At 37.9% G+C, this 18918-nt stretch overlaps 1 protein-coding gene across 4 annotated transcripts in view; it reads right to left on the reverse strand.

The window, feature by feature from the left end:
- Positions 1-9650: 9650 nt before the first annotated feature.
- ARHGAP29 (Rho GTPase activating protein 29) overlaps positions 9651-18918 on the reverse strand; it is a 63100-nt gene continuing 53832 nt past the window's right edge. For all 4 annotated transcript variants that reach the window (XM_059138474.1, XM_059138475.1, XM_059138473.1 and 1 more), the window contains 4 exons: positions 16372-16604; positions 14591-14921; positions 14353-14461; positions 9651-11689 (listed from right to left, as the gene is read on the reverse strand). In XM_059138474.1, coding sequence (XP_058994457.1) covers positions 10824-11689; positions 14353-14461; positions 14591-14921; positions 16372-16604 — 1539 coding nt within the window. In that variant the 3' untranslated portion in view covers positions 9651-10823. The remainder of the gene's footprint in view (positions 11690-14352; positions 14462-14590; positions 14922-16371; positions 16605-18918) is intronic.

Genomic DNA, 18918 nt, shown 5'->3' on the forward strand with positions numbered 1-18918 from the left:
CATATTTTTGAATCTTCCAATCTGCAAAAATGGAATATCTTATTTGTTTAGCTCTTTAATTTATATAAAAAGATTTTGTGTATTTCAGTATAGAAATATACATCTCTATACACCTTTTCTTAGGTTCCCCAGCTCTTTGATGTTCTGAATGTTATTTTAAGTGATATTGTTTCATATATTCCCTTTTCTTTTTTTTTTTTTTTTTTTTTTTTTTTTTTTTTAGATTTTATTTATTTATTTGAGAGAGAGACAGTGAGAGAGAGCATGAGCGAGGAGAAGGTCAGAGGGAGAAGCAGACTCCCCATGCAGCTGGGAGCCCGATGCGGGACTCGATCCCGGGACTCCGGGATCATGACCTGAGCCGAAGGCAGTCGTCCAACCAACTGAGCCACCCAGGCGTCCCCATATATTCCCTTTTCTATTTGGTTTCAATTTGTAAATATTAGTGACTTTCGAGTGAGGTTGTAAGCAGTTTGTTAAATTTACCTACTAATTCTAATAGTAAATACATTTGGATTTTCTATGTACATAATTATATCCTCTGCAAAGGACTATCGTCTTTCTTTTCAGTCGTTATGCCTTTCATTTCCTTTTCTTGCCTTATTATATATGGCAGGAATCTCTTGTATAATGTTCAACGAAAGCAGTGATTGTAGGAATTCCTGTGTCATTCCTGTTCTCAAGGGCAAAATTTTCAGCATATTACCATTAGATATGTCTGCTGTAGGCTATATCTCTATGAGTTTATAGAAATTCTAGTCCAGTTTACTAAAAGTTTTCATCATAAGTTGCTATTGAATTTCATCAAATCCTTTATCGAATTTGGATCTGTTACGATAACTACATTTTTATCCCTTTATAAAAACTAATGTGGGGCGCCTGGGTGGCTCAGTGGGTTAAGCCGCTGCCTTCGGCTAAGGTCATGATCTCGGGGTCCTGGGATCGAGTCCCGCATCAGACTCTCTGCTCAGCAGGGAGCCTGCTTCCCCCTCTCTCTCTCTCTCTCTCTGCCTGCCTCTCTGCCTACTTGTGATCTCGCTCTGTCAAATAAATAAAATCTTAAAACAAAAACAAAAACAAACTAATGTGGCAAATTACATTGATTGGTTTCTCAAATGTTAAACCACACTTACATACATGGAGAATTAACCTCACTTGGTAGTGATATATTATCTTTTGTATATATTGAAAGTCACCTTCCTATATATTGTGATGTCCTTGTGTGGTTTTTGGTATCAGAGTTAGGTTGGACTTAGTTCGGAAATATTCCCTTCTTTTACTTACTGGAAGCATTTGTATAAAATTGAGATAATTTCTTCCTTAAATATTTGAAAGAACTCACTGGAAAGGTTCTATATTTTCTTGTGTAAGGGCTTTTAATAATTGATTCAATTTCCACCAACAGAAGAAACTCTAGATTTTCCATTTGTCAGTTTAATTTTTTTGAGGAATTTGTCCTTATTCAAATTTTCAAATCAATGTTGTGTTCATTATATCATCAAATCTTTTTACTGTAGAGTCTCCAATGATACTATATTTTTCATTCCTGATTTTTCTCCTGTCTTATTGATGTCTTACTGGGGGGGGGGTGTCAGTTTTCTCCAACTTTTCAGCTTTTAGCTTTATTATTTTTCTTTAACTTCATTTTCTGTTTCACTGATTTCTAATCTTTATTGTTTCCTCCTTTCTCATTCTTTTACTCTTCTTGCTTCTAGAGATGAAGTGTATATGATTTTAACTTTTCAACTTTTATAGTAAATATAATTAAGGCTATAAATTTCTCTCCAAGCATTGTATCAGCAGCTGCAGCCAACAATTTTTGATATGACACGTCTTCATTATCATTCAGCTTAAAATATTTTCTAATGCCTGTTATGTTTTGTTCAGTCCATGGATTAGTAGATGGATTAGTAGTCCATGGATTACATAGAAGTGTATTCTGTTTAAATTGCAGACATTTGAGGATTTTCTAGTGATCTTTTGTTACTGATTTCTTGCATAATTTCCCGGAAGTCAGAGCATATTTCGAATTATTTCAAGCCTCGAAAATGTTTCTGGGGCTTTCTCTATGGTCTGTTTTGGTAAATCTTAAATATGGGCTTAAGTGAAATGTGAATTCTGTCACTGTTGACAGCATTCTCTATGTATCAGTTAGGTCAAGTTTGTTAACTGTGTTCTCCAGATCTATATTTTTACTACTTTTTTGTCTGTCTGTTCAGAGGTGTATTAAAGTAGCCCCTACGATTGTGGATTGTCCTCTTTTCAGTTGTCTACATTTGCCTTCTCCATTTGAAACAGTGTTGTTTTGACTGCGAAATCTTCCTTGTAAACTGACTTACCATTTCAGAATATCCCTCATCTCCAGTAATGTTTCTTGACTTCAGTCTGCTTCCTCCGACACTCGTCCGGCTAGACCAGTCTTTTCACTAGGGCTTGCAGGTTTTAGCTTTTGCCATCCTTGTACTTTCGGTGCACCTGTACTTAAGATGTACCTCTTGCAAATCAGACATACGTGGGTTTTATTTTCTTCCCCAGTCTGACATTAGCATATTACTTGAAGTATCTGATCCATTTTCATTTACTGTAATTAGTGATTTGGGTGATTTGATATCTACTTTTCTGTTTGACCCACTCTTTGATTTTCCTTATCTTTTTGTCTTCTCTTCTTTTGGAGTATTCAAATATTTCATTTCCTTCTTTTCATGTACTTTTTTTTCTTTTTTAAAGATTTTATTTATTTATTTGATAGAGAGAGATCACAAGTAGGCAGAGAGGCAGGTAGAGAGAGAGGGGGAAGCAGGCTCCCTGAGCAGAGAGCCCGGTGTGGGGCTCGATCCCAGGACCCTGAGATCATGACCTGAGCCGAAGGCAGAGGCTTAACCCACTGAGCCACCCAGGTGCCCCTTCATATACTCTTTTTGATATTACAACACATACCTGGGTTAAATTTAATACGAATTATTGTATTTACCACTTCCTTGATGATACTAGAACTTTGTACTTTCGAGTTTTTCACCTTTTCCAATATTGTTCTCATGTATTCTGACTCTAAATTTTTTAAAAAGATTTTATTTATTTGAAAGAGAGAGAGAACATGAATGGGAGGGGGCAAAGGGCAAAGGAAAAGCAGACTCCCTGCTAAGCAAAGCAGGGACCTCTGGATCCTGACCTGAGCCAAAGGCAGCCACTTAACTGACTGAGCCACCCAGGTGCCCCTCTACATACATCTTAAATTTCACATTACTGGTATTGTTTCTAACAGTCAATATTCACTTATATTTACTTTTTTGTAAAGGTCTTCATTCTTTGCTACATATCTGTGTTTCTATTTGGGATCTGTTTCCTTCTGCTTAAAAACCTCTGTACAGAATTTGGGTTAATGCAGTCCTGCTATTAACTAATTCTTCGTTGTTTGTAAAAACATGCACATTTCACCTGTATTTATAGAGGATATTTTTACTCTACATAGAACTTTGGGTTGACATTCACTCCCACCCCAGCATTTTAAAGGGGTCTTTAATGATGTCTCTGATAAGGTATAAATGCTTCCTTGCCTACATTGATAACAGATACTAAAATTGCTTACTGCAATGATGACAGGATTTGCAGCACCCAGAAACTGCTCCTTCACTTTAAATTCAAGGCCACAGAATTATGATCAGAGCTTGAAGGCTTTACAGATCCATCTAGCCCAACTTCTTCCCTAATAATAATCCTTGTAGGAGGTCAGTTTTTGCCTTAAACACTTTCCCAGTTTTGAGGAATTCACCAAATCACAAGATCATGCATTCCATTTATAAACAATTTTAATCATAAAGGGCTTCCTTAGAGAGTACTGAAACAAAATCTGCCTCTGTTTTACTCTCTGTCATGGGACTGTATTCTGCCTGAAGGAGCAAGTAAGATATTTAACTTAAATCCTTTATTTTCATTTATAATATCTGAAGAAAACTGTTATGTGCCCAGCTTCCAGGTTAAGCACCACCTTCTCTACCCTGCCAACTCCACCCTCAACCTTCACCAATTCCACATTCACAATGGTTCACTAATCCCTGTCAATTATGTTCCTAAAAATAAATCGGAATTAGGTCAGTGGCTTAATTGAGGGCCTATTTCTCACCTGGAATGCTGACTCTTTTCCTGATTACCATGCTGGGAGATCTCATGCACACTATATTCTCTATATGCTTAAATTCCTCAAATAGCTCTCCATTATAGCACAGTTTTCCAAACTATTCTTTTGGAATTGAGCGTGCAGGGGTAGAGTTATTTGTTTATTTCATCATCTGCTCTGTTCTCCTCTGAAGTTAAAACTACAAAACTTACTGCAACCAAGAAAATCTTCAGCAATTTTGGATGCAATGGCTTTAATGAAATGAAAAAATTTTAATGCGCATGTACACTAAAAATGACCTTGGAGTTGGAATACAACCCAAAACTTTAGTATCCTAGCAACAGCAAGAAAAACTATAGCCTGAAAATATATTATTTATGACAGCGTCTGGCTTAAAGTATGAGGAAAAAATAATTTAGAAATGACAGAATTTATAATAAAAACATCTGGGTTCAAGTCTTAGCACTCTTTCTTACTAGCTCTGTAACATATAGTAAATTATTTAATTTCTTTGAAGTCTATCTGTTCATCTGAAAAAGGCAGTTAAGAATACTCGCCTTGGTAAATTTATCACAGGAATACTTTATAGTAGTTATAAAGAAGAAAAAAAAGGAAAAATGTTTGCCACTATAAACATTTACATGGATTAATCTTAAAAAGATGATGAATGCAAGAAGTGAGCCATGAAGGAATCAAAGAGACCACTTTTTTTTTTTTTTTTAAAGATTTCATTTATTTATTTGAGAGAGAGACAGCGAGAGAGAACATGAGCGATGAGGTCAGAGGGAGAAGCAGACTCCCCGTGATGCTGGGAGCCCGACGCGGGACTCGATCCCAGGACTCCGGGATCATGACCTGAGCCGAAGGCAGTCGTCCAACCAACTGAGCCACCCAGGCGCCCCCAAAGAGACCACTTTTAAAAGGTTAAAGAGACAGTCAAAATTAAATCATCATACATAGCAATTTTTTTGAGTCAGGAAATGATGTACATAGAATTGAAGACAGAGGGGCACCTGGGTGGCTCAGGCGGTTAAACATTTGACTTTGGCTCAAGTCATGATCTCTGGGTCCCGGGATCCAGCTCTGCCTTGAGCTCACTGTTCAACAGGCAGTCTGCTTCTCCTTCCTCCTCTGCCCCTCTTCCCCGCTCATTTTCTCTAATAAATAAAATCCTTAAAAAACATCTTAAAAGAAAAAAAAAAAAAGAATTCAAAACAGATACACCAGGGTGGGTGTGTGTATTGAAGGGGAGAGGTGTGATTAGGAAGGCGTGCTCTGGTGGTTCCCTAAATTCTGTGAAGGGATCTGGGGGTTAATGGGAGTTCATTATAGTTATTTTTTAAACAAAACACATATATTGGCACACTTCTGCATTTATGATCCAATTTAAAACAAAAGTTATTTAAAACTCCTAGTGAATCTGAGTTTGATCTGTATCTGCACTTGTAGATGGAAAGTTCACAGATGCCCTGCTTTCTCCTGTGCTGAATCCCAGTATTGACTGATTTCATTGGCAACTTTGAATAAGATAGCTGGATGCAGAAAAGTTTTTAACTCGTGGAAGTAGACCTCAGAAAGGAAATTTCTGGTGTAAAATGAAATGATACAGATAACTAATGTAACAGAGAACAACTATAATGGGCCCGGCTCAGTGCCTACAACTGTAAATAAGATCTTCCCATACTTGCTCTATGTCCTGAGCCACATTCACTTACCAATCAGCACTCCCGAAACAGTGAAAAAGCTCCCTGGCCTATTCACATTTTTAATTCAGAAACATGGACAAATAGTCTCGTTCACTCTGCTTTCTGAAAAGCATGTTAATTTTATGTTTAATAGGGCAATTAAACTGGTTGTAAAGACATTAAAAAACATAATATGACTTTTATTACACAAAGTATTAATATTTAAAAATTACAAGTATTACAGCTGAGACAAAAAGGGGTATTATTAATTTAAAACTTCCTATACATTTCATAAATATATCCATCACTTTTGATAAATATGTTTAACCATTCATTTGCAAAATTTCCTAGTGAATTTAATGACTATTTAATGTTTGCTCATTATCAAAATATCATGAATTTGTTCTTTCTCTCCTCTCTGGTTGGGGTGGGGGATTCATCTGATGACGAGGGCCTAGGGTCGAATGGTGGGGTCAGGGTTGACATCACAGGGGTCAAAGTTTTTAGCTGGCTTGGTCCTGGTTTTAGTTGAAAGCTAGGGTTTCAGTCAGCATATGAGGGAGTAGTGTGGTCAGGATAGTGCAGGGGTGACTTACTTATTTGACATATTTGGAGCTAGGTGGGCCAATGCAGCTGCTGGCATTGTCAGGAGGTTGGAACGTATAGAAAAAGTAAGCAAATAATATATTTAGGATTAGGGGAGCCAGATTTCTGAGAGAGAGAGAGAGAGAGAAAGAGAGAGAGAGAGAGAGAGGAGTTATAAATATGGAAAGGGAAAATACTGGATTAAATCCTGAAGTACTGAATTGGAATTGAGGATGCCAATGTGAACTCAGCGTTTATATGGATATATAGAAACTTATATAGCGGGGCACCTGGGTGGCTCAGTGGATTAAGCCTCTGCCTTCCGCTCAGGTCATGATCTCAGGGTCCTGGAATAGAGACCTGCTTCGGGCTCTCTGCTCAGCAAGGAGCCCGCTTCCCCCTCTCTCTCTGCCTACTTGTGATCTCTCTCTGCCAAATAAATAAAAATCTTCAAAAAAATTTATAAAGCTATACATCTCTGTGTGTACACACTTTTTTTTCCCCCTAAAACTTTTATCTGGGTTTGGGGGGAGAGAACAAACAAGGGGGAAGGGCAGAGAAGGTGTTAATAGACTTAAATTAACTGGTGACAATTTGATGAGACACAGGACATTTACATAGGCTCAAAGACTGTCCTCACCAAACTCTTTTTACTAATTTTAAAAAAGAGAAAACTGATAGATACTGTCCTAACCAAGTGATCAAAGTTAACATCACCAAGAATGGGACAATGTGACATTGTGTACCCCTCCAGGTATGATACAGTGAGAATAGGACATTTCTAACAAAAAGATATATACTGAATCTAATCACGAGGAACCCTAATCATTTTTTCTAATCATTAGATAAACCCTAACTGAGGGACATACTACAAAGTACCTGGCCTATACTCTTCAGATAATCAAGGTCATGAAAGAAAAGACTGGGAAAACTGCTCCAGATCAAAGGACAGAAGAGACAGGACAACTAAATGCACCATCTGATCTTGCACAGGAAGGGATGCTGGGCAGAGAAGAACAGTATTGGGGCAATCAGCAAATTTGAATGCTGTCTGCAATTAGATGATCTACATCACTGTTCATCTCCTGATTTTGATTGTCCTACTGTGGCTATGAAGGAATGGTCCTTGTTTTAGGGAGACATCATTCAAGTATTTAGGGGTAATGAGGAAATCATGTATGGAATTTTCAAATACAAATAGTTCAAAACTGGTTCAATATTGGATGAGACTACACTGAATTGATAAATAAATGGAAGGTAAATGAACATCTTTACAATATTGAGGCTTCCCATCCACGCACATCATAGAGGACTCCATTTTTTCCAAAATCTCCTTAAATGCTTCTTGATATAGTCTAAAAGTGTCTCCATGAAGATCTTGTATATATTTTGTTAGATTTATTCTCAGGTCTTTCAAATTTATGTTGAGATCTTTCTAAAAACTTTCATTTCTTATTAGTTGATGATATACAGGAAGACAACTGACTTTTGCATAATTGTGAATGTAGCAACTTTGCTAAACTCCAGATATTACTGACTTGTCTACATATATAATCATATCAGCACATCAAAACAATTTCCTGCTTCTAGAAAAGAAAAGTCCAGAGAACTAATTGACGATGGTGTGCCATGAAAATATACATGGCTGTCATTTAAAGAGATTTTTATATATACAAATACAGTAAGTAATATGAGCTTAGCTGGGAATAATGTAGCTATAGTACCATCTTTAAATTAGATCACCCAAAGAAGGGAGGTATGACTTCACTGGTTTCTGAAATCTCTGGACAAGTCCTTCACAGGCATCATCTCTTCTTCATCTCTGTATCAAAAGAAATACATTGCCTGAAGTGCACTAGAAGTGATTTTAAATATTTGTGGATGTTAATTAAGTTCTCAGGATGTAAAACAAGTCTATCAAAGAAAGTCATGATCAACCCTTCACAAATGACTTCTTGCAAACTTTAACAAGATGCTTTCCACAAACCTTTCTGGTGGTCTTGCAGCTCTCCAAAAGGCTCCCCACTACTGCCCTTTCCCTTCACTCATATTCTTTCCATGTGTCAAAAAACAACTTCCTGTGAAGAACTGCCACTGCATTACTAAGTAGAACAGGACAATGTACACTCTGTGTCCTCTAGAAACAGCAGCATCTGCTCAGGAGGTCCTTGCTCAATGTCCCAGGAAACTAGAAATACCTATAGACTGATGGATTATGCTGGATGAGACGTCAGAGAGCCCTAAAGACAGAAAGGCCCAAGTGGAATTCTCATTTGTGAGGCTTAACACAGAGCCAGCTGATTATACCTCAGATTCTTTGACTCAGTCATCTCAATACGCTAAAAGAAAACTGAAGGAGTTTAAAAGTACATTTTCAAAGTTTCAGTGTGGGATGATAAGAAAGTTCTAGAGATGGGATAGTGGTCACGGTTGTAGAACAATGTGAAGGTACTTAATGCTACTGTACACTGGTTAAAATGGTAAATTTTACGTTATGCATATTTTGCCATAATAAAAAAAATTTTAAAGGTGTATTTTCTATTGTTAAATATTACCTGATATTACTTAGTAATAACACAGTCATTAAGAGTACTAAACATCAAGAATTGGGACAGCCCTGTGTTTGAGACTTGAATCCAACTGTTAACACCTGTAGAACCAAACCACATTATAACCAGGCCTTTGTTTCCTTATCTGTAATACAGAAATATACTGTAAAATAAAATACTTACCTATGTAGTATAGGCTGCTGTGAACTCAAAATGAAATAACTTAGGTAGGAATTTAGCAAAGTTCATGGCACAAAGAGAAGGTTCAATAAATGCTGGCTCTTATTTTCTTTTTAGGTTTTTGTAGCAATACAATTCTTTTCTATCTTGCACAATAAGGACTAAAAACAAGACTCTAGTACAAAGGAGTTACTCATTTCTCGTTAGTTCATAATGTCATATAGAGCTATATAGCGACTTCTCACAAAATGCATTCCATGTTATAGTCAAGGGATATATGAGTTCAAGTATTGACCACTAAGCCAATGGTGACTAAATCTAGTCTCACACCCTAAGAGGCAACAATTTCAGAGAAGCCACGAGAACCTGAAATAATTTAACAGGTTAATATATATACATATATGTGCACATATATGTATATATATAATATATATACATATATGTGCACATATATGTATATATATAATATATATATATAAAATATGTATTTTTATCAAGAATAACATATTCATATAAAAGCATTTGCTACAAATAGAATTCACACATAGAAAAAAAGGCTGTTTTAATTTTTTTGTCCCTTTTATATCCTGTTTTAGGCAAAATGATGTAACCCAGAAAATCACAGAACTGCACTAGTTCTAAAAACTAGGAATTTTATAAATGAAATATATCCATCCAATCTATACTTTTTCTCAAATTCCAAACAATGAGGCTTGCCAAATTATACTTAGAATCAACTTAAATAAAATCTCTGCATGATTTGGATGAAACATACATTGTCAATGGCTAAAAATTCAGGTAGAAAAAGTACATAAAATTACTTAAAAGTAAAAACATTTTATACCAAAGTAGTGGTTTTAAAAAAAAAAAAAAAATCCCAGACAACATGAAGAGGAAATGCACTGAATTTTAAAACATTTTTGGACCAATGTATAAAATACCAAAACGTTCAGAACTGTTGAAAAACAAGTTTATATAGAACAAGGCGAGAGGTGAAAAGATATAAAATGTGTTAAAACCATCTAAATCCGAATAAGACAAAACTGAACTATGTAATTTAGAAACAAGTTTAAGTGTACTTTCTTTGAACAGTTCAACTAACTACCACATGGAAAATCTGGCCATTAATCAAAATGAAATTAAATACAGAATTTGCAAGCCTTTTGGCCATTGTGTAAATATTAATAGGTGAATTGCCAATTGAAAAATAAAAGGTTACATACATATGAGAGGTCAAAGATGCACACTATAAAATCATGTGAACAAAACAACCATACCAGACAAAGATCTTTCAGGCACTTGCATTCAGAAATAGTCCTTTTATAAATAAGCAACGTAGTTTCACTTCAAAAAATAAAGCAGATTTTCCCCAATTGCACCTATTAGTTGAGAACTATATCATATATTAGGGATGCATTTAAATGGACCATTTTATGGGAAAAATCAACTAAACTTTAAAAAACATGAGTCCACCTATTTATTCACAACTTTAAAAATACAGAGAATTCCAGTGAGGCGCAGATGGGGGCCCTATCAAGACAGTCTACCATTCAATATGACCAACGCAGTATAACACGATACAAGGACAAAAAGCAAAACCCATGATGTGGCAATACTGTAAAGAAGGGGCCCTGTCAGAAGTTTCTTTCACAAAACAAACACAATACCACAAAATAAAAAACAACAAAGAAAAGCTGGATTCTGACAACCCTACACAAACTGTGGGATTTCGTCTTCCAGGTCTTCAAACTGTTGCATTCGTTTTAGTCTCGGTCTCTGACACGCGGGAGGCACTTCCAGCAAGTCCCGCTCCTCAGAGTTCTCTCCCGGCTTGCTGGTGGACTGCGTGGAGGCAGCAGGTGCCTTGTCGGAGGCTGGGACTGTTTTTAGCAGGGGTCCCTGGGGGGTGGGGACTGTGCTGGGAGGCAGTGCTGGGGAGGGGGTTGTGAGCCTCTCCTCATCCCCTCGCAGGCTGCTGGTGGGAGCACGTGGTTTGTAAAACGTGGTCCAGTGTTGGGGCTGCAGCGTTCGGGGTGCTCTGACAGCCGCAGGAGGGCAGGAGTCAGAGGACCGTCTCTCTGACACCTGTCTCACTGACCTGACTGGTTCTGTGTATGGCTTACTGGGCCAGGGGGCGCTGTCTGGCTGGTCCCCACCGATCCTGACGCTCACAGTTCCCATTCCCGCTGCAGTCTTAGCACTGAGGCCATTTTGTTCATACTGTCTCTCCCGAGTTTTTTGTAGAGTTTGCTGGTCAAAACCGTCCAATTTGGAACAGACAATAGTAGGAATATCCTTCCTACTAACTCCATCAAAGGTAGGATTCTTGCAAAACTTGTCTGAATTTACATTTCCCATATTTCTGACAGTTCTCTCATTAGGAGGGCTTGCAAGAAGTAGTAGTCTATCTACAGGCAAACTTGCGGGTCTAACTTTGGTCCGTGGAGCATGCCTTTCAACACTGTTTGTTTCCCTTTCTGATTTCAAAGTAAGTGGCTTGGAAGTTTTACAGATATCTTCCATCTTTTGTGATGCTGACTCAAGCTCTTGGTTTACAAGCAGACCCACTTTGTTGTCTAAAAAAGGAAAAGATTTATTTAAAAATCAAACTTTATGACATGTGGTTAACAAGAGTCTTACAGAATAAATTGGAAAAACATATAAGACTCTTGTTAACCACTCTCAGCTATCTATGCAGAGAAGTTAAATACTCATATTAAAGGTGTACTTGAAATAAAAATGTTAGAATTTTACATTTATTTAAATCAATATAATAAACAGCTACAAAAGCCACTGCAGGTTAGTAAAATAAAACAAACAAAAAACAACAACTGCTGAAGTAAGTTTTTTCTCTTAATGTGCTCCATGCAAATATTTGTGAGATGAACGGAGTGTCACAGTTTCAGTAGGTATTGGTATTAATCGACCTCAGAAAAGCTACACTAATTTACACACCAAGCAAATGCAGGTGTGCCCTGAATCCAAAGGCTTTTGTCAACTCACTCAATCTGCTATTTCCAGTTACATCCAACCCACAGTGAGAATATAGCCCATTAAATGCGTCATATGCGTCCTTATCTGATCAACTCATCAGTGCGCTCTAACATTCATCCTGTCCAATTCAGGTTGAAGAGTTCAGTTTTAAGTAAAAAACACCATTCTCCTCATTGGTTGTTTCCTCCCTGGCTTCCTTTCTTCTCTTTCCTTCAAGTCTGGACCCATGGGCCATGCTTTTTCAAACTAGAACCCTCAGCTCCTTCCAACCTGGTCCCTTTTTGTAGCGTCTCCCCTAAAAAATTCCTCGTTGTGTTCAATGCCAGCCCTCTGCTCATGCTGCCCTTTCCCGCTGGAAAACATCCAACAAGTCTGTGTCTGAGCACCATTCTGGCTTTGAACTTCAGCTGCCCCGAGCACAGCATGTGACCCCTTTCCCTGTGGCCAGGTCCTTTTCCCACATCTCTGAGGCAGAGGTTTGCAGGCCGGAGGCCATCAGAATCAGCTGTCAGTCTTCATGTTATCTGACCTTCCTTACCTGACACTAGTGACCTCTCTCCTCTGGGCTTCCAGGGCACCGTGCTCTTGCTTTGCCTTCCAGGGACCTTCCCAGGTCCTTCTATGGACCACTCTAAAGGAACTGACTGCTGGTGGTAGGGTCACAGTCACCAACCAAAGTACACTTTTTTTTAAAGCATTTAAAAAAAAGATTTTCTTTATTATTTGAGAGAGAAAGATTGAGAGGGCAAGTGGGAGGAGGGGAAGAGGGAGAAGCAGACCCCCTGTGGAGACTGATCAGAACTTGAGCCCAGGAACCGGGGATCATGACCTGAGTCAAAGTACAATTCTTAAAGTTCCCAGGGATAGACTTAAGAGCGTAATGGGTCAGAGTGCAGACTCTCGAGCCCAACTGGCGGGCTGAGCTCAGCTCTACTGCTTTGGTGCTGGGCAAGGCAATGTCACTGGCCCTAAGTATCTGCATGAAAAGATCATGATTGTATCTATGATGATGTGTGGCCCTCATGATGATGAGGATTCATGAAAAGTGCTCAGAATTGATCTAATATATGATAGGCTCTCAAAAAATGACATTTATTATAATTACTCTTCCTAATTGGTCATCATAATAAATAATCGATCATGTTAGTAAAGTAAGTACATATTTAAGTTCAAATACTAACTGAACAATTTACTAGTGGCATGACCTCTGACATTATTTAGCCTCTCTCAGAGTATTTGGTGATGAATCAAATGGGGCTGATACTACTGACCTTTTAGCACAAAACTGTTATGAAGATCAAATCAGATAAATGGAATCAAACAAGAAGCACAGTGCTTAGCACAAAGCAGGAGGATGCTTAAGTGAAAGTCAGATCCCTTACTTTTTGGATCCTGTCAGGCTACGATTACTGACATAGGATCACACATCAAATTTAACATGTATCTCTACATTTTAAAAATAACTGGAATTTAGTTCTAAAGATATACAGGATTATAGTAACAAACGGAAGTCTTTTTGCCAGCATGATAGCTACTAATCACTACAACTAAAATGATCATACGGTGAATAAAATATATGTATTTGTGCTTAATGTGTGAAAGGTGACAAGTAAAAGCATTTGAAAAAATTTTAGGAGTTTTAGGAGTCTAAATGTTTTAATTTTGAGGAGTCTAGTTGACTTATTATGAGCAGTTAGGTCAATACAATGATTCATAGTAACAGATTTTATGATAATTCATACAGCTCAATACATTTCTGCCTTGACTTTCATATGGCTCAACACATTTCTTCCTTGACTTTAACTGATGGCAAAAATGAAATTTTTGAGCCCCAAGATGTCTTTTTATAAGAACGATTATTGTAAAGAATGATATTCATTTAAATGTAAGGTATAATGGGGTACCTGGATGGCTCAGTGGGTTAAAGCCTCTGCCTTTGGCTCAGGTCATGATCCAGGGTCCTGGGATCGAGCCCCACATTGTGCTCCCTGGTCAGTGGGGAGCCTGCTTCGTGCTCTCTCTCTCTCTCTCTCTGCCTGCCTCTCTGCCTACTTGTGATCTCTATCTGTCAAATAAATAAATAAAATTTTAAAAAAAAAAGTAAGGTATAGTAAACAGCAACTTTTTCATTTACTAATGAAGCTTCTTTCCCTGATTTCTCTCAATTTCACTCACTGTAGCTGTTAGACAAGGTCTGTCGGCACAGCTTGAAGTTAGCAAACATGAATTTTACATGGCCACTCACCAATGAGAAACGTATCACATTTTTCTAATGCATTTTGCTTCCGTTCTGATTCCTCAAATGATGTAGCTGGCTCAAAAATTTTGGTCTCACTATCCACAGTGTGCATATCCTGTTGATAGAAGAGAATTCTTGAATTTTAAGAAGTAAAACACATCTCAAAAATTTTTAACTTTAATCTTATTACTAACTAATAAACATTATAGAGTTCTACCACAATTCCATAAAGGTCAAAACTCACCTCCTTTGAAGAGAAAAACAGTGTCTTCATAGAATGTTCTGGGTCTCTTTCCTCTTGTGATAAAAGAGGCTTTGGAAGGCAACCTTGATCAACATGAGGTACACCACCACCTGTACTATACACGACCACCTCTTGTGGCTGCAGGGATCCATCGAAGATCTTCTGTGAGTAAGTGATGAGGAATTCCACCAACCGGGCTTGGTTTGAGTATTCGGCGAGAGAGGAGATGGTGACAGGAGCAGTTGTGGGCCTTGGCCTAATAAGACTAGGTCCGAATATTACCCCCAAGTTTTTGGAGTTCATTTTGTTTTCTTCTGCATGATCTACGACTCTGTGAAGTAGAACACATGAAGCTGTATGAGATTTGCCTATTAGATTTCCTTGCTGGTAGTTTACTATGGACTGGGAAGGGTGGAGGAAAAACGGGCAGCAGACGTCTAAAAAAGGATATATTTATCTGATTAGTTACTGACAACACACTGAATTGAGTTTCAGAGTATTAGGATAACATTCAAGCAAGTAGAGGAACTACTAAAGTTTGACCAGTAGAAAAGCAAAATCAAAAACGAAGAGCTGCAGTATACAGCACATCCTCCCAGAGCCCTTGTGCTGGAAACTTAACCGTCACCGTAGGTTGCTCTCTCATTGGCCACAGCTGGTCTTCAAGCCAAGCTGATTCTGTCTCCTAAATATCTTTCTGCTCAATTGCCACTACCAACGCTCTGGCCTTATTTCAAGCTCTCTATACCTTTTTTATTTCTATAACTACCCAAGAATTTCTGAATAGCAGTTAAGGACCCCCTCCATCCCATTCTCCATACTGCTCCCAGAAAGATCTAACAAATCTAAAAACGTTACATTCCTGGCTCCGGATTCTTTAGTGGGTACAGAAGAAGAGTCAACTCGTCTGGCAGGTATGTAGGACTTTCTTTATCGGGCCTTGGCCTAGCTCACTTCAAGCTACTGCTTGCTATGTCCCCCTCGCCAAACTACCTATGCTTCTCAAGAGCAACATTATCTTGTGCGCCTGTGTCTGTTACCCTCTACCCAGAATGCTGTTTTGCACAGTCTTTGTCACCAAACCACCACCCAGTTCTTCCAGTCTGGCTCAGGACTAGCTTCTCTGATTCCGGCCCCTCAATCCCCTCACTGTTCTCTGCACACTGTGCCAGCCCTGTTAGAACAGGAATGGTCTGTGCTGCGCTGGTCTGCAGATCTGCTGTCAAGAGGAACAGCACAACAGGTGACAGAGACCTAATATCTGCATCCTTATTTCCTTAGCCAGAGCGCAGGACACAGAAGGCATCTGAGGCGAAGGTGTTAGCTCTAAGAATATCTATTCAATGCCTCCCTTTCCCTAACACATATGAGAAGTAAAACATTCATTTTAAAACATCACAACATTCATTTAAAAACATCACAACAATATGAATGTACTTAATACTACTGAACTGTACACTTAAAAGTGGTTAAGATGGGGGTCATGGGTGGCGTAGTTGGTTAAGCAACTCTTGGTTTTAGCTCAGGTCGTGATTTCAGGGTCATGGGACTGAACCCCACATCAGGCTCCATGCTCAACACGGTGTCTGCTTGGAATTCTCTCTCCTCTTTCCCCTTACCCATGTACTTAAATAAATCTTTAAAAAATAATAAAAGTGGTTAAGATGGTTAATTTATGTTATGTGTATTTTACCACAATTTAAACAAAACCAAAAAGCCAAACAAAAACCCGATCAATTGTCTACCCACTAATGAACGCTCGCCTTATATAAAATTCTTACCGCTTAAGATGAACTATGAGATAATGAAGACTGTTAAAATTTGACACTGGCAGTTGTCTTAGAAGGTCTTTGCTTTTTATAAGAATTCTGTTTATTTCTATACATGTACTCGGCCATTTTTTGTCCTCAGGGTTATCCTTTTTTGACTCTTGTTCTTCATTTACATGTTGGATCTCTTTTGCAAGGTCTATAAATTCCTTGTACAATCGGAATAAAATGAATGGTTCTGGGAGCTAAAGAAATAAAATCACATTAGGAATATCATTCTGTCCACTTTTCCCCTTTTAATAATTTACTGAATAGCTACTGATGGATTTAGTATGTCCCTTCAGATTAGAAGGGACTTAAAATCAATCTACTTTTAGAAATAGATTTATGTTTGTCAGTGATGTTATCTATTAAGTGAATCTGACATCACCACCAAAAATTTTATTTGTATTAAAAGTGAGTTAACTGAAAATCAGCAAAACATTCTAAAATCAAAAGCTGCATGAGGGATTTTAAAATTTTGCTATATATCCTATACCAAGTACATTAATCATTGTCCCAAAGTTAGCATGATCTTCAACTGTTTTATTAAAACAAGCCAGTCATATTAATTAGAAAAAGCTTATATTCTGAATTTTATTGGCATAGGGTAGACAGAGAACAAAATACTATTGGGTCCTTTTGTTTTACTTTGACCAGACTGAAGATTAGCACAAGATAGTATGGCTTAGAAGAAAGACATTGCCAATGTTTTACTTACCTAATTTTCAAATACAACTTGAATTGCCATAAATAGGTTAAAGAAAATGTTTCTCTCTCAAACTATGAAGGGACATGCCACCTTGACCCTTCTACTGGCACAAGCGATTTCAGTATTTCCACCGCTCAGCGATGGAAATAGCCCATATCTGGCTAGCAGGTGTCCTATACTACCTGTGGTGAGGTAGGCACCCATTTCTCCAGTTTCTCCTGCTGGTCCCAGAGAGGGGAAGCCTTGAGATTAATTTCTACCTCTATTATTCTAGGATCTGAAGGAGCTCACTCAACCTCTTGAGGCTTTAGATTTCCCAAATATGAGTAAAATGAAGGCTACTCTCTAATACTATAAAAATTGAGCATGGCTCCCCACAATAAAATGTTGGTCCCATAGCATTCTTGAGATGGATTAGTATTAGATCCCATTTATTTCCCCTCCCTGACTGGCCAAAAGAGACAAAATGACTCATTGTGAGATTAACAGTCATTCAGAGGTACTTTGTCTCCATCTCTCAGCTGAGAATTCTGCAAAATGTGAAAGAAATCAAGTTTCTTGGGCTAACATGGCTGATCCAACATTTGTACCTAGTTTCTTTCCCTCTGGAAACCCCACTGAAATAGTTAAGTCCACAAAGACTAGGAGAATAGGAAAGGAGATAAAAGCAACATTTAACCACTGAGGAGCAGATAAATAAGTAATGGCTTAGCAGTCCTGAGAAAGCTAAAATTCCAAAATGAGAACCAATACAATTTATAGGAGACCCACAGACTATTAGCATGAGGTACTCTGATCCTGGAGGAGAGTAGGCTATTTAAGAAGTATTAGATCTCCAGATCCTTGTCTCCACTCCATGTTTCTAAACAGCATTTTCCCCAGCAGTGTGGGGATTTCATCTTTGGACAGTGTAAAAGAGAGGGCCTCTGGATGGCCAATGTCAAGCACAAACAACAGCTGTACAACTATCTAAAAATAGGGATTTAGTGACTGTCTGCCTGCTACAGCAGAGATTCTGGAGCTTTCTTACCCAAGGTGGCTCCCAGAGTTCTGGCACCACACCTACAGCAGGGAAAGACCTTTCTCTGGGGTATCAGCCAAGCCTAAGAGTAGAGACCTAGAGATACAGACAACCGGTGTTTCCCAAATAGCCCTCCTAGATCACACTAGAGCTTAAAATGTTTAAAGCCTGTACGTATTCAAAACCTTCCAAAGAGATTTCAATTCCAATTCTTTCATTTTAAGCAGATAATCATGAAAGACTGAAATAAAAATAAGCAGAAACAAAACGAGCTGAAGATCTAGAACTGTGTTGGCAGTATGGTAATCATTAGCCACCTAAGGCCAATGAACACTGGAAATGTCGCTATTCCAAATTGACATATGCTCTAAATGCAAAATACACACCAGATTTCAAAGACTCAATAACCCTTCATTTCAAAGAAAAACAAAAAAAATTTCACTAAAAATTGAAAAATACTGATTAAGCATTCAGATGATATTTTAGTATGTTACATATTAAAATTAACTTCACCATTTCTTTTTATGTGGCTCTTAGAAAATTTAGTATTATATATAAGGCTCACATTATATTCCTATTGAAAAGCACTAGAGGCTAAGCAAAGAATTCTTTGTAGAAAAAAAGCTATGAATATCTCATATAGATAAGATACTACATTCATTAAAAAGGATGCTGTATAAGGAACAGAGAACCAATTTCTTAGAAATTAAAATATCTCAGAAATGAAATAGATTATAGTAGGTGTATAAGATAAAACTGAAGAAATCTTAGGGCACCTGGTGGCTCA

Source organism: Mustela lutreola, chromosome 10 (genome assembly GCF_030435805.1).
Source record: "Mustela lutreola isolate mMusLut2 chromosome 10, mMusLut2.pri, whole genome shotgun sequence".
In the NCBI taxonomy this organism is placed as follows: Eukaryota; Metazoa; Chordata; class Mammalia; order Carnivora; family Mustelidae; genus Mustela; species Mustela lutreola.